Source organism: the organism of the source record quoted next, unplaced genomic scaffold, assembly GCF_019419815.1.
Source record: "Pyrus x bretschneideri cultivar Hongxiangsu unplaced genomic scaffold, Pyrus_bretschneideri_v1 Contig5, whole genome shotgun sequence".
Classification (NCBI taxonomy): domain Eukaryota; kingdom Viridiplantae; phylum Streptophyta; class Magnoliopsida; order Rosales; family Rosaceae; genus Pyrus; species Pyrus x bretschneideri.
This window is the reverse complement of record NW_025999787.1, coordinates 9,029,753-9,044,499: the sequence shown is the minus strand read 5'-3', so window position 1 is coordinate 9,044,499 and position 14,747 is coordinate 9,029,753. Positions and strand designations below refer to the sequence as shown.

At 35.8% G+C, this 14,747-nt stretch overlaps 2 protein-coding genes across 2 annotated transcripts; both read right to left on the bottom strand.

Moving 5' to 3' along the window:
* Positions 1 to 4,977: 4,977 nt before the first annotated feature.
* LOC103945511 (cationic peroxidase 1-like) lies at positions 4,978 to 6,372 on the bottom strand. Its single transcript, XM_018648005.2, has 3 exons — positions 6,136 to 6,372; positions 5,779 to 5,973; positions 4,978 to 5,538 (listed from the first exon to the last, which is right to left on the bottom strand). Exons 1-3 carry the CDS (start codon positions 6,370 to 6,372, stop codon positions 4,978 to 4,980), a joined length of 993 nt encoding a protein of 330 aa, XP_018503521.2.
* A 6,174-nt stretch (positions 6,373 to 12,546) lies between these two features.
* LOC103945521 (biogenesis of lysosome-related organelles complex 1 subunit 1-like) lies at positions 12,547 to 13,385 on the bottom strand. Its single transcript, XM_009356101.3, has 3 exons — positions 13,211 to 13,385; positions 12,876 to 13,081; positions 12,547 to 12,736 (listed from the first exon to the last, which is right to left on the bottom strand). Exons 1-3 carry the CDS (start codon positions 13,368 to 13,370, stop codon positions 12,647 to 12,649), a joined length of 456 nt encoding a protein of 151 aa, XP_009354376.2. The 5' UTR covers positions 13,371 to 13,385; the 3' UTR covers positions 12,547 to 12,646.
* Between the last annotated feature and the right edge of the window lie 1,362 nt (positions 13,386 to 14,747).

The following is a 14,747-nucleotide window of genomic DNA, read 5'->3' as shown; positions in this document are numbered from 1 at the left end:
ATATACATAAAATTTTCCATATGGTATCAGAGCAGTGATTCCTCTTGGACCTGCTTCTGTGTTCTTCCCAAAAACCCACCAAATCCAAACCAGTTGAGCCATTATGGCCATACCAGCAGAAAAAACTTCAAAAAACGAAACCATGGATACCAATCCAATTCAACGTTTGAGCTCTGTGCTTCTAAACGAATTCAACTACCTGCCCTGGTCACGAGCTATTTCTCTCGCTCTTGGAGGACGTGGAAAGCTCCCATTCTTTCAAAAGGATGACATCATCCCCGAAACAACTGCACCGGATTATGCAGCATGGGTATCCCAAGATCAACTTCTCATGTCTTGGCTGTTAAACTCTATGGAACCAAAGATGGCTGAGATTTTCAGCTACTTAGTATCATCTCACCAACTTTGGAATTCCGTACGAGACATGTATGGAGATCTAAACAATGCTGCGCGAGTCTTTCAGCTGAAGAAAGATCTTACGGAATTACAACAGGGAAATCTCTCTTTTGTTCAACATCTTGGCAACTTGAAGGCCAAATGGAATGAATTGGATCTCTACAGACCTCATACCACGGACACAACCATTCTTCTAAAGCGTGCTGAAGAAAACAAAGTGTTCCAGTTGCTTGCCAGCATTGGACCAGATTATGAAGACCTTAGAAGCCATCTCTTAATGACACCTGAACTTCCCACTTTACAGATGGTCTGCAACGTTATTCAACGTGAAGAAGTAAGAAAGAAGATCATGAACGCAGACATGGTCGTTGGAGAATCAAATTTTAGGCCATCATAAGCAAGAGCCTTCACCTTCTCCAGACCATACAAGAGAAAACGACCAGACTTAAAGTGTTCTCACTGTGTGAAGATAGGTCGTACAGGTATTGGACACATAAAAGAGAAGTGCTGGATTCTTTATCCAGAACTTAAACCTAAGTTCAATGACAATGGAAGAGCACCAAGAAACCAAATGAAGCCTGCCTACACTCCTAGAGGAAATCTTGTTTGCGACAATGTCTCCAATAATGTGATAAACTCTTCCTCTAGTCCCATTGCTCTCATAAATGAATTCGCTAACTTCTTGCAACAGAAACAAGGAGCAACAAATCATGAAACTCCTTCAGCCATGCTCAGCAAGTTTGCTGGCTTCCTCGAACAATCAAACTCAGTGTCACAAAATGACATGCCAGGTATTATTGCAACTATCTCCACTGCTTTGGATCTTAGTAGTAGTTGTGATTTTTGGATAGTTGACTCAGGAGCTTCAGATCACATGACTAACGATGCATCTTTACTAAATGATTTTCAAAACTTTTCCACTCCTTCTTTTGTCTCCGTAGCTAATGGCACCAAAGTTCGTATAGTAGGTAGAGGGAAACTCAAAATCTTCTCGAGTCAAAAAGAATCCCTTGTCATGCATGTCTCTTCTTTTCCTTTCAAACTATTGTCAGTAGGAAAAATAACACATTTGCTAAATTGTCTTGCAATTTTTTCAACTCACTATGTGATTTTCCAGGACCAAGTTTCGAAGGAAACGATTGGTAAAGGATTCTTCCTCAATGGACTGTACTATGTCAAATTCTCTTCAAGTTTCCCAAAAAGTTTCTACGTAAACTCAAGCACTGTAAACAAGGAGCAGCTGTGGCACATGAGATTAGCTCACCCTTCTTCACATGTTATGTCTTTTCTTTTTCCTAGTTTCTGTAAAGTGATTCCAGATTGTGAAGTTTGTCAAAAATCTAAGTTCACCAGGTTACCCTTTCCCCACTCTCTCTCTAGAGCTACCAAAGCCTTTGAAATAGTCCATTCTGACATTTGGGGACCTGCCACCTTAGAGTCCTTTGATGGTTACAGATTTTACATATCGTTCATTGATGATTTCTCTAGAACTACTTTTGTGTATTTACTTAAATTCAAGCATGAAGCTTTCCAGTGTTTCAAAAATTTTCATAAATTAATTCAAAATCATTTTAACTCTAAAATTGGCATCTTAAGGTCTGATAATGGGTTTGAGTACACTTCCAAAATCATGACAACTTACTTAAGTGAGCATGGAATTTTGCAACAAACAAGTTGTGTAGGAACGCCACAACAAAATGGCATTTCAGAAAGAAAGAACCGAGATTTGCTTGAAAAAACACGATCACTAATGTTACAAGCAAAAGTTCCAAAGAAGTTATGGTCTCAAGCTATACAAACCGCTGCATACATCATCAATCGCCTTCCTAGTAGAATCTTGAAGTTCAAATCTCCTTACCAAATTCTCAAGGGGAGAGAAATTGACATAAGTCATCTCTGTGTGTTTGGATGTGTATGCTATGTGCACATTCAAACTATTCACCGAGATAAACTTGATCCAAGGGCTATCAAATGTGCATTCGTAGGTTACTCAACTTCCCAAAAGGGATACAAATGCTACGACTCTAAGACCAGAAAGGTATGTGTATCCAGGGATGTGCGTTTTGATGAAACTCAATCCTTCTTTCAAATGCATGATGATGAACCTCAGGGGGAGCTCTCATATGAAGTGTTTCCTACCCCTCTCTTCCTTGATGATACAAGGCTGTCAACACCGCAAAATGAAGCTGTTGAGATAGAGCCAGCTCCTGAAAGTATGGAAGCAGATAATGAAGAATTCATTCTCGAAAGGAGAGAGCCTCAACTTGAACAACCTCCTCCTCCACGAAGGAATCCTTCTCGAAACAGACAACCTCCAGCCAGGCTTGATGATTTTGAAATCTACACGCCTAGACATCCTATTGGACAAATGGTTTTTCATAGCAAGAGCTCTCCATCTCATGCTGTCTTTGTGACTAAGTTATCCCAAAATTCTGAGCCTCGATCCTTCGAAGAGGCACACCAATCTCCTGTATGGAGGCAAGCCATGCTTGAAGAACTGAAGGCACTTGATGAAAATCAAACTTGGAGCATTGTTTCTCTGCCAAAAGGTCAACGTGTGGTTGGGGCAAGATGGATTTATAAGACCAAATTTCACTCAGATGGAAACATAGAGCGGCACAAGGCAAGGTTAGTTGCAAGAGGCTTCACACAAACCTTCGGAGTAGATTACAAAGAAACCTTTGCCCCTGTGGCAAAGATGAACACAGTTAGAGTGCTTCTTTCGGTGGCTATCAATTCAAACTGGTCTCTACATCAAATGGATGTAAAAAATGCCTTCCTACATGGAGAGTTAGAAGAAGAGGTATACATGCGACTACCACCTGGTCATGAACAAGAGAAGGAACAAGGAATAGCCTGCAAGCTTCACAAGGCTATTTACGGTCTCAAGCAATCTCCAAGGGCTTGGTACTCAAAACTTAGTTCTGTCCTTATGTCATCCGGCTTTAAACGAAGCAATGCAGATTCTTCAATGTTCACTAGGATTGGTACGCATGGAAGATTGGTGGTACTTGTTTATGTTGATGATCTTATTGTCACGAGAGATAATCCAGAAGAAATAACTGCCCTCAAAGCCACATTACATTCAACCTTCAAAATCAAAGATCTTGGCAGACTTCGATACTTTCTTGGAATCGAAATGGATCAATCTCCAACTGGTTTGTTTCTAAATCAACAAAAGTACGTTCTAGATCTTTTAGAAGAAGCAAATATGATGCATTGCAAGCCTGCCAAAACACCACTACCAACAAATTTCAAGGATGAAACCTCAGGCATCCAACTTGAAAATGCATCGGAGTATCAAAGGTTGGTAGGAAAACTTATCTATTTGACTATAACCCGACCTGACATTGCTTATGCTGTTAGCTTTGTCAGCCAGTTCATGCATTCTCCCTCATCTCATCATTTGCAACTAGTTAAAAGGATCCTTCGATACTTGAAAAGCTCAATATCTACTGGGATTTTCATGCAAAACAACGGACACTTCACCATTGAAGGATACACAGACTCTGATTGGGCAGGCAATGTCCTTGATCGCAAATCCACAACTGGTTACTGCACTCTTGTTGGTGGTAACCTCGTTACGTGGAAGAGCAAAAAGCAATCTGTTGTAGCTCGGTCAAGCGCAGAAGCTGAGTACCGTGCAATGGCATCGACTGCATGCGAACTAATTTGGCTAAAGAGGTTGCTACGTGATCTTGAAATCATCTCCTCCAAACCAATTCTTCTTCACTGTGACAATCAAGCAGCAATGCATATTACTGCCAACCCCGTCTTCCATGAACGCACAAAGCACATCGAGGTTGACTGTCATTTCGTTCGCAACCAAGTTCAGTCCAAGCTATTACAAACTGTATTTGTTCGTTCCAGTGATCAACTTGCCGATGTGTTCACCAAGCTTCTGCCTTCTGCACAACTTGATCGTCTTCTCTTCAAGCTTGGATCCAGAAGAACTCTCGATCCAGCTTGAGGGGGAGTATTGAAGTATCTATTATTATTGGTGGTAGGGTTTGTCTAGTTGTCATTGTTTAGTTGGTGATGGATAACAACTCATTGTCATCTTACTTTCGGCTAGGGTTAGCTGCTTGTTTGTTTACTTTAGGCTTATTTAAGAGCAATATTCCCTCATCATGAAAAGCTAGGTATTAGTTTAAGTTAGAGATAGTGGAGGTCAGGTCTTCACTCATGCTTGCTGAGCTGCCATCCCTGTCCGCACCATTCCTCCACTTTCTTTCTTGTATTCCTCTCCTATTTATGGTTGATCTTGTAAACTATTTTATACATGATATATACATAAAATTGTCCATAGATTCATTATCAATACTATTTTGGTCGGTCTTTATTTGTTCAAATGTAGGCATACAAACATAAGTTCTTTATTAGAGAATAGACAGAAAATACAACTTTGATATTGGTAGATACCATGTACACTGAAAAATATTTATGTAATAATAATAACTAATACCAGGCACATTTAATAAAAGAGTTCAGCAATTATTCAAACTAAACTTCTAATGCAGTGGACATTTGAACTGTCCAATGAGCTTCACTCTGTTGCTTTTAGCATGCACCTATTAAGTCCTAGTTGATTTTCCTGCAATTGAGTCTTATCTCACCATCAGAACCAGTGAGAGGCTTAATGTTACCCATCTTGATCATGGAAGCCCCGAAATCTGTTTTGAAATCCTGGGGTTTGTTAGCGTAATGCTGCACCAGATTATCACTGTCACTACCATCACCTTTAAAGAGCTCCTGATCAGAATGGAAGAGACCCTTTTTCTGCAGTAAGGCCTTGAAGTACACGGTATCAAAGTTTGCTGCAGTCGAATCGAGCGGTGCTAAGTTGTTGTCACCACCATTTGAAGGACAACCCTTTTGCAACGAGGCTGCAAAGTCGGGGTCTATGTTGGTCTCATTGTAAATTCTGGTCCTGAAGGTGGTGCACCTAGCCTGGCCAATGGTGTGGCCCCCTGAGAGGAGAATCAGATCTTTCAGGTCTAGTCCTTGAGATTGAAAATTGGAGAGAAGCTGAGAGAAGTTGAAAAAAGGAGGCGGAAGATCTCTGTTTGCATCATTCAAGACTGCAGTTTTTGCATCTCTTCTACCCAATTGTACTTCATAGGAATAGGAAGGACCTCCCAACTAAAAACAAGGACAAGACTTTGCATTAATTTGTCGAGTTCTAATTAAGATAATTTGGTATATGTTATGTTAGTAGACTATGAATCTGGGCCAGATGGTTACGATGATAAGTTAATTATTAATTAAACGTATAGTCCAAACTCCAGATTATTCTAACAACATAACTTGCCAAAATTAACTGGTGAGAAAGCATTACTGAATGAAACCTTACTCATTAAGGCTGAAGACTATAACACTTACAATCTCAACGGAGTCACGAGCTGCCACGGCTAAGATGTCTGCACATGAGACCACATTTCCCTTGCAATCTTTGTTGAGAGTCGCCTTAATGTCATTGACCACGTCAAAACCTCTAATTGAGTTCAGATTTGGGTTCGCAGTCTTCTCACCGGTGAAGTTAGCTGTGTCATCCAGCAAAACTGATCCATCACACCCCTGCCATTGCATCAACCTCCAAGATGAAAATTTACATGCTATAATAAACGGGGCACTAAATGCTTAAACTATTAGAGAATGAGCAACGGCATGTATCAAGCTAAAATCAATAACGAGAAAGAGAAAAAAGAGATCAATGAGATATAACAACTTGAAACCTACATTGACAAAGCAGTCATGGAAGTGCAAACGTAGGAGCGATGCTCCCATGCGTTTTTCACGATTAATCGCGTGCTTGACAACTGATCTGATAATATGCAGCGCCTGAGGGCAGGATTGCTTATAGAAATCAGAAGTGAGTTGTGCAGTGCATGAAGTAGGGATCATCACAATAGCAGCTGCAAGAAAAATAGTAGTGACAAAAACCAAGACAGATGGATGACAACTAGCTGAAGCCATTGTATATATTTTAGTTTAGATAACTTCAGAAATTGCATGCAACAAGTTGAAGAGGTAAAGTGTTCTTATATAGAGGTGGTGGAATGTTGTTAGCTTCATATGCTACCATCATTATTCTCATATTATATTAGTGCATCTGATCTCATTGGCAGCTAATTCAGAACTAAATGTTAATCTTTCATTTCATGCATATACTAATTAATCAAGAGAGTGCTAGGTTAATTAGTTCAATAACTTAGCAATAAAACATTAATGATTTTGCACCATGTACACGCTATTGATCGTGGACTCGCTCTAACCTCCAATGGTCCAATATACAGAATAAAATAATTGGGGTTGTAAACTTCGTACATTTGGTTAAATTTGTTTGTTTACCGCGATTTCTAAAGGATAATCCTTGTGTTTCCCTCGTAGGGGAACCCTACTTGTTTGTCCACTTATGATTAACGTATTTTCATCTTATAAATATATTATAATTGAAACTTTTTATTATTATCTAAAGATCATCTCTGCAAAAGATCATTCAGTCTGAAGATCCTTAAACCATTTATATGTATCAAACAAATATACGGTGTATCGTGAGAATGCTACTTTACATTAAAACCGTCGATTTGGTTGACATGCATAGATGACTAAAGAAGTCTAATATAATCCTGAAATGCGGTAGCCCAACACTTCCCTCCTCTGCCATCGCACCTACTGCTGCCTGCCATCAAACTTCTGTACTAGTCACACATATAGAAAATTGAGGTTCTACTGTAGAACTAGTTGCTAATATGGGAAGTAATTCAACCTTTTATAAGCTCTTGCAAAGTTTCTATTTTCACCGATGTAAGACTCTTTTATCTTCACATGCTCACACTCACTTGTGGAAAATGGAAAAATTTCAAGCCTAACACACGTGGGAGATACCATGAAGAAAATTGAGACTTTACCATAAAACTAATTGGTAATATGAGGAGTAGCCCAACCTCTTTAAAGCCTTGCAAGATTTATCCCTTCAACACATGCATGCACTTTTTGTTTTTAATCTTCGATTCAATGTATTCTATAGATTTTGAGCTTGTGAAGTATGTTAGTTTATTCGTTGGTTAAGCCACTACATTTCCAATATGATCGAATTGATCTGTAAGCCTGTAACACAATCACAGCACTTGGTCTGAGTCTTCCAACATACAATTGAATAAGATTATATAAGATATTCGTTACAAAATCCACAAAACTTTGATATTTTTCTTGATTAATCCAATGTTATTGTTTTTTTTCTTATGAAATTATACATATAATAGCATGCGGCTGATAAGCTAAAACATAGGGAAGTGTCCACACAAATGTAATCCAACAACTCTAGTAGTTATTATGCAATTTATGCTCCTAGCCTCCTAATTAAAAGTTAATTAACCTCTAAAAGCTCATAAAAATGAGATAGAAAGAAGTTCTAGACTAATGTCTAAAGGATTGTATTTTACAACCAGAGTCCAGACCTTTATCTTTTGAATTTATTCATAGGCATAAAAAAAATTATAAGTAATTTAGGGTTCGTTGGTACTCAAAAACTGTTTTATGCTTGGTTTGGTATTGTTGTACTTTGAAAAAAAAAAAAAAAAAACTGTTTCTGCTGTGTTATGAGAATAATCTCATTTTTTCTGCTTCACGTTTTCAGCTTTTTTTCACCCAAAAGTGAGAAAATAAACTGTTTTTAAGTGTTTACCAAACACCTTTTTGAGCTCAGCTTTTTTTAATACCCATTTTTTATAAAAGCACCTCAGTACCAAACCAATACTTAGAGTCACAAATCTTGAATTCTGGTTTTGTAGACCATTTCTAAAAACTGGACTTAAGAGTTAAGAAAAACTCAAAAACCATGCCTAAGTCCTGAAAACACAAAAGTACGTGTAAAATTTTTTTTTTTTTTTTCTTTCTGTCTCGATCTCTTCTTTGCAACTCGAGTTAGTCACGTTGAGTCCAGCAGTAGAAGAAGAGTAAAGAACCACTGATCGCCGACTGTGAGATTTCCGTCGACTAAGAAATATCACCTGCCAGTGGTGGCCGGCGCTAGCACCACCGCTTCACAGCCAGCGACCCATCGGGCCATCCTTCACTGGGCTCTCTTCCTCCCTCCTTCTCTATTAATGTCGCCGTCATCGGCTACCAAAACAATACAATTTTATTCAAAGTTTATTTGGTGCTAGTGATGCACAAATCACTAAAATCATGTGTGTTGGCTGTTAAGCTTGGTTCTATCTAAATTCCATTTTTCTCTAAAAAATTGTTTTTAAAAATTTAACGGAAAATTGTATTCCAATCTTTGTCTAAGATTACCTTCTGAATAAAACCTTATCTAAGATTAAAAACTAATTCTAATCCTTGGCATTTAATTGTAATTTTTAATATTAAATAGGTTGTAATAATTATTGATTTTTTTGTTTGTAGGTTATATATTGATTCCCATAAATAATAAAAATGTTATTTATCATTGATAGTTATTATTAAGTTCCCATAATAAGAAAAGTCATATATTATCATATATTTTTCATTGTGTGTGAATGGAGTAATATATATGTATATGCATATTACGTACATATGTATGTTTAGATAAAATAGTTACATACCAATACATTTGTATTGATATATTTGTACCAATACATTCATACTGAAAGTTATGTACCGATATATTCTTACCGATACTTCTATACCTATAAGTAATATGAGGTACCTAAAGTTATGTACCGATACTTTTGTACCTATGAATAAAATAAGGTACCGAATGTTATGTATAAATTGATTTTGTTTTGTTGTTGAATTTTTTTAATAATGAGAATTTGAATTTTGAATAAATTTTTATTTATTAATATGATTAGAACACAAAATAAAAAAAAACATAATTATAGATGGAAAAAGAATTTCGAATGGTAAGAAAAATTACAATTAAATGCCAAGGATTAGAATTACCAAACAAGTTCTTGAATTCTAAAATATAAATTCAAAACCCTTGTTTTTAAGAAAAATTAATTATTTTTAGTCGAATCCTTAAGTTAAAAACGAAACCAGCTCTTATTGTTTTAGTTGTGCTGCTTTGCTCTGCTCTAGTTTTTTCTTTTCGAAGTTATTACATTTATAGTTGGCAAGTCTTTAATGTTCTGTAGATGTCTTTGATGTACAATAGAGTTATCCTAATATTCATTCGTTTGAATAAATGATTGAAAAGTTGGCTAATGAAAATGACTTAATTAATTTGCAGCAATTAAGCAAAAACTTAGCTTAAGAATGAGGATCCCCTTGGATCAAAGCCTTTGTTTTGTAGGAGGTATAGCGTATGAAGCCTCCAGTATATATTTATCATTCATTACTTATTCGTTGGTTTGCATGGCAAGCGTAATGTATGACATTATTGTGTACCCAAAAGAGGTACTATTACATTTAACGGTAAAATATTATCTTTGACATTATTTTGCAAGACTTGGTCTGCCTCTTGTCTTCCATGCTCTTCGTCCCCCTCTTGGCAAGACTTGGCAGTTGGCATGCCTCTTGTCAAAATATATATTCTTTATTGAGGGGACCTGCTAGTTTTTTTATGTGATATTATGTATTTTTTAGAGATTTTATACACAAACGATGATGCGACAGATTTTCTCGTATTATTGTTTAACATATGGCAAGTTCCCTTCAAAGTTTACTAAAGCCTAACTGTAATTTTAATCCAATAATATATTCCAGAAGTGGACTAATCAGCTACATTAATTGTAAGGCAGCTGCTAAGATTACCACACCCTATCATCTATTTAATTGTTAAACAACCAATTTTATAACATTGTGACTTGGTAAACCCCTGGTTATTCAGATAATCACTAACCCCTAATTAAGCTAATTTTTTTTTGATAAATAAATGGTTAATTGTGCAGAAACCAAACTTGTTCCTCCAACGAACAATCTGCAGAAAAATTAGGGTTATGACCATGTCCAAGTTGCAGAACTAATTCAAGAACAAATGAATGGAACTTGATGATCAACCATACTCTAAATATTAAGTTTTTAATGAAATCAAGGTTAACATCACCGTCTTGATCGACCAAGTCATACCGATCAGTAAATCGTTAAATAGAGAATTAGCACTATATTACTATCCTAATCCCCTTTGATTAAATCCTTATTTTCAGAATTAGCTGGTGTAGGGAGCTTCTGCCATTGGTTGGTCTTATTAGCATAAAAACTAATTCACATTTGACATTTCCTTAGGTTTAAGTTACAAGATGTTGACATTCAAATCTCAATCAGAAGCAGCTAAAAGTCAATCCATCCAGAGTCCAATGCCCATACCTGATAGAGTTTCTGATACAATTTTATAGGATTTTTTACATTTGACATTTTCCCTCCTTCTCTTCATGCGACCTCTTCAAAACCAATTCACATTTGATCTCTAGTTCAATTTTGGAAAAGACCATTCCAATGCCAACTTTATAAAATTAAAAAAGAATATATATATATATATATATATATATATATATATTATTAGTATTAAGGGGAGATATGGCATTTGTGCCGTGTTTTTCTTATTATGTCATTTTCATGGCATACCCAATACATTAACGAGTCATGTCATGTAACACTATTCGATCATATTATTTTTTATTGAAGAATTAATATTTTTTTAAACCCAAATTATTTTTATTAAAGAATTTACCTAAACTACCTTCTTAAACCCAATACAAAATGTAAACTTATCCTTACACCCATTTATAAAATAAAATCTCTAATTGAATAGTGTTTTATTTTTCAAAGAGGAACAAAAAAACATTACGCATCCTTTGCCCTCCCCCCTCCCTCTCTAGCATTTCCTATGGCTATTGTTTTTTCTGCTACAAAACCAAGATATTTGTTCTCTTGACCAAACCAAGACACATGCTCTCTTTCTCAACCAAACCAATTACTTGGGTTGCTATCAACACCACCACAATAAATAACCCCCATCACCTTCTTTTATCAAACCAACTTTCCTCTTTGCAAATTTTTGTTCTTTCGAAAAAGAACAACTCCGCTGTTAAAGTAAGTTGTCATTGTTTGTCTGGTCAATTATTTTCATAAAAAATTTGAAGCACTCCTAGTTATGGAACTAATTATCTTGGATTAAGCAATTCATCTTTTCCTTACCTTTTGATCAATTTGTTGGATTATAATCAACAATTTAATTGATCGTTTAAATGGCCAAAGAAGTTAATTGTAAATTCTGATGAGAAGCTGCAACCATTAGAAGCTGAAAAAACAAGTGCTTATAGATGCAAGTTTAAGAAGAGCCATAAGACCAACCAAACCAGCACGACAACAAATTGACAAACAAGCATGGCAACAAATCGAGTCGTACCATAATTAGAGAAATCAAAACTTCAAAATCACTATCCATCGATAAAAGAAATTTATTTTTCTCTATAAGAGCAATTAGGATTTTAATTAGAATGAACGTAAGATAAACAATGAGTGATATACGGTTCAATTATAGTGGGTGGGTTTATTGATAAGTTTTAATTTTATTTTTAACTCATCTTGTACTTGATGGTAATTATGCAATATGGTAAAAATGACAATTAACATTTAAAATTTAAGTTGGGTGTAGAAAAATGTTACATAGGTTTAAAAATAAATTTGCCCTATACATTTTGATCAGTTAATGACCGATTATCGCTGATTTTTAATTCAAGATCATTGCTCTAATTTGGTCAAAGTTGAAAATCATTACTAAATTTTTTTTTTTCTTTCATTCATTGAATTTGAATACAAAATTGAGGAACTATTTTTACAATTTTCTTTTGTTTTCTATGGTTCATAAAATTTGAACTCAGAATATCTTTTCCATCTAAAAGACTAATTGTCGCGTTGTTCATATGTATATACTCGAATATGCAAGCAACCTTTGCACATCTCAATATTTTATTCTCAAAAAACTAAGATTGGAACCAAATGCACAAAATGAACGCCTTCCTCAAACCAAATTTGCGTATGGGACAAATACAAAGAAAAAATAGAGTTTTAACAAAACACTTCTGATACTGTTTATTTTTAACGAAAAATTATATTTTTTGCATTTCTTTGGTATTATTCACTACATATTTATTTATTATTTTTCATTAAAACTTTTTTTTTTGAAATTTTCGTTAGTTTTTATAAGAAAAAAAATTTATCATCCCACAATTCAGAGGTTTACAAATTACAGAGAAGAAAGTAATCAAATATTATATGGAAATTGGTGAAACAAATAATCTGTTGCTGAGCTAGATCATGATCATGCTTGGTGAATATTGTGGATGGCTGCAGTGATGCTTTTACAATCAAATTCCATAATCTTCATCCAGTTCTCAAAATCTCCAATTTCCTACCTCACCAAAAACCAAAAATTTAAAATTTAAAATAACCCATGTTTAAATATTCAACATTTATTAATTAATTTACTGGATTGACAAAAAAAAAAAAAAATTTACTGGAAAATTGAGGAACAAAAATAAAAATTGAACCTTGATGGCAGTGTTCATAGAGTGAGTGACAGAAAGCCACTGATCGGTCTGTTTGCTGAATCGTGCAATGGTGGCAGCCAAAGCCCTAATTTCATACTCGATTCGCTTCTCGTTTACGAACGCCTCTTGCACCCCGCCGTTCACCGCCTCCACCATCAGGTCCGCCGCACGCACTGCCTTCTTGATCGCGTCCTTCTTCGCCTTCTCTGCCAAAATCAATCACGACTAATCACTCAAGTAATCCGCAAATAATTCAATTTCAATAATCCAGCGTCTTTTCTTCAAACCCTAAATTCGGATTCGAAATTGGATTTGGGGGAACTGAGTGAACTCACCGGTGGCGTCGCGGAGTCTAAGGGAGGCGTGGTGGTGATCCTGGACGAGCTGGAGCAGAGCTTCTTCTACACCTCCCCGCTCTGGCTCCGACGAGAACGAGAAGGTTGACGGCGATGCGACGGCGCCATGGGCCAGTGGAAGAGACGTTTCTGAGTACATGCTGTGGTCGTTTGAAATGAACAAATAAAACGGTAACTCGTATGAATTAAGACAACCCAATCTTTTGTGTTGGCCCTAAATTTTCATGGGCTCACCTCTGTATGGAAGCCCATTTGTTTGGGTTGGGTTCTGCGCAATAGGCACTAATATTGTTAGGAGCCACTGATATCATTAAAGTTCAGTTACCTCTCCGCTTATAAGTGAAAAGATTCAAATTAACTCTCATGAGTGACATTTTTGATACATAATTATGATTATTTATGACCTAAATTACCCCTCTCCAATATCGTTGTATCAAAAAATAAAATTGCAAGATTGTCACAATTTTATAAAGTCCAACTTTTTAATTGGTTCCCACTTTTAGTCATTTTTATTTTCAATCAATCCCCAAAGTGTACATATCCCGCTTATTTTCTCTACGATTTAACTTCTACGACGTGCATAACATGTTGAATATTTCTAATACTAATAAATAAAACACGTATTATATTTTGTGGCACATAAATTGGCCAAGTTGGTCTTAGTTTCTGATTTTAATTTTTGTTAGTTTTGAAAAGCTTCCAAATTTAATCTTGAATGCTCTCTTCGAAGATTGTGTGCTTTCTTAATGTATTCGAATAATATTAACTTTCAACGCATGAATGCATAACATGTTGCTATAAGAATAATTTGACCTCATATAGAATCCGGTGAAGAAGCTTTAAAGCCATAATCTTCAAAGATTACCTTCTCCTCTTTGTAAGATACTCAATGCTCAACTAACAATAGGTTTCAACTTAATAATGTGCACATTTTAGTTTGGGTGGTGCTATCCACATACCTATTTTTACTTTCCACACACTATCTCAATTTCAGTCGTTCAATCGAATGAATTGAATATCAAAGGATAAAAATTAACAATGAGTGTGTAGAAAGTTAAATAGGTGTTGTGGATAGAACCAACCTTTAGTTTAGTAGATATAAAACGCGCACTATAATTTAAGTAAAGAGTAACACTAAGTGACAATATGATAGTCACTGACATATTTCTTGTTATGACCAGGGTTCAATAAAGAAGTTAGAACTTTGCGTTGTTTATTAGTGTTTGATAAATAATTGAAGCTAGCTTTTGATTGTAAGAAATTGAATACGAAGGGCTTGTCTGCTAGGTTTAGGAAAGGAGTCTGCACATAAAAGTCAAGCTCACTATGCTTGGCTTTTTAAGTATGTTGATTAGATAGACTTTAGCCCCACCCAAACAGTCTTCTAGTTCAATCATATTTTGGATTCACACTAGTTGATGTATATAGGAAAAATCCTATTCTATCAACTAGGATATTCTTATGGTTCTCTTTTTTTATTGCTTTTTATGGGGTGGTGACTTTTGTGTAACCATTA

Excerpts from the sequence above, each read along its gene's own strand:
- LOC103945511 (XM_018648005.2), bottom strand. The coding sequence starts at position 6,372 with ATGGCTTCAGCTAGTTGTCATCCATCTGTCTTGGTTTTTGTCACTACT. Across the intron at positions 5,974-6,135 it reads TCCATGACTGCTTTGTCAAT|GGGTGTGATGGATCAGTTTT; the intron begins GTAGGTTTCAAG and ends ATGCAATGGCAG. Across the intron at positions 5,539-5,778 it reads CTCGTGACTCCGTTGAGATT|TTGGGAGGTCCTTCCTATTC; the intron begins GTAAGTGTTATA and ends CCTTGTTTTTAG.
- LOC103945521 (XM_009356101.3), bottom strand. The coding sequence starts at position 13,370 with ATGTACTCAGAAACGTCTCTTCCACTGGCCCATGGCGCCGTCGCATCG. Across the intron at positions 13,082-13,210 it reads TAGACTCCGCGACGCCACCG|AGAAGGCGAAGAAGGACGCG; the intron begins GTGAGTTCACTC and ends TGATTTTGGCAG. Across the intron at positions 12,737-12,875 it reads CTATGAACACTGCCATCAAG|GAAATTGGAGATTTTGAGAA; the intron begins GTTCAATTTTTA and ends TTGGTGAGGTAG.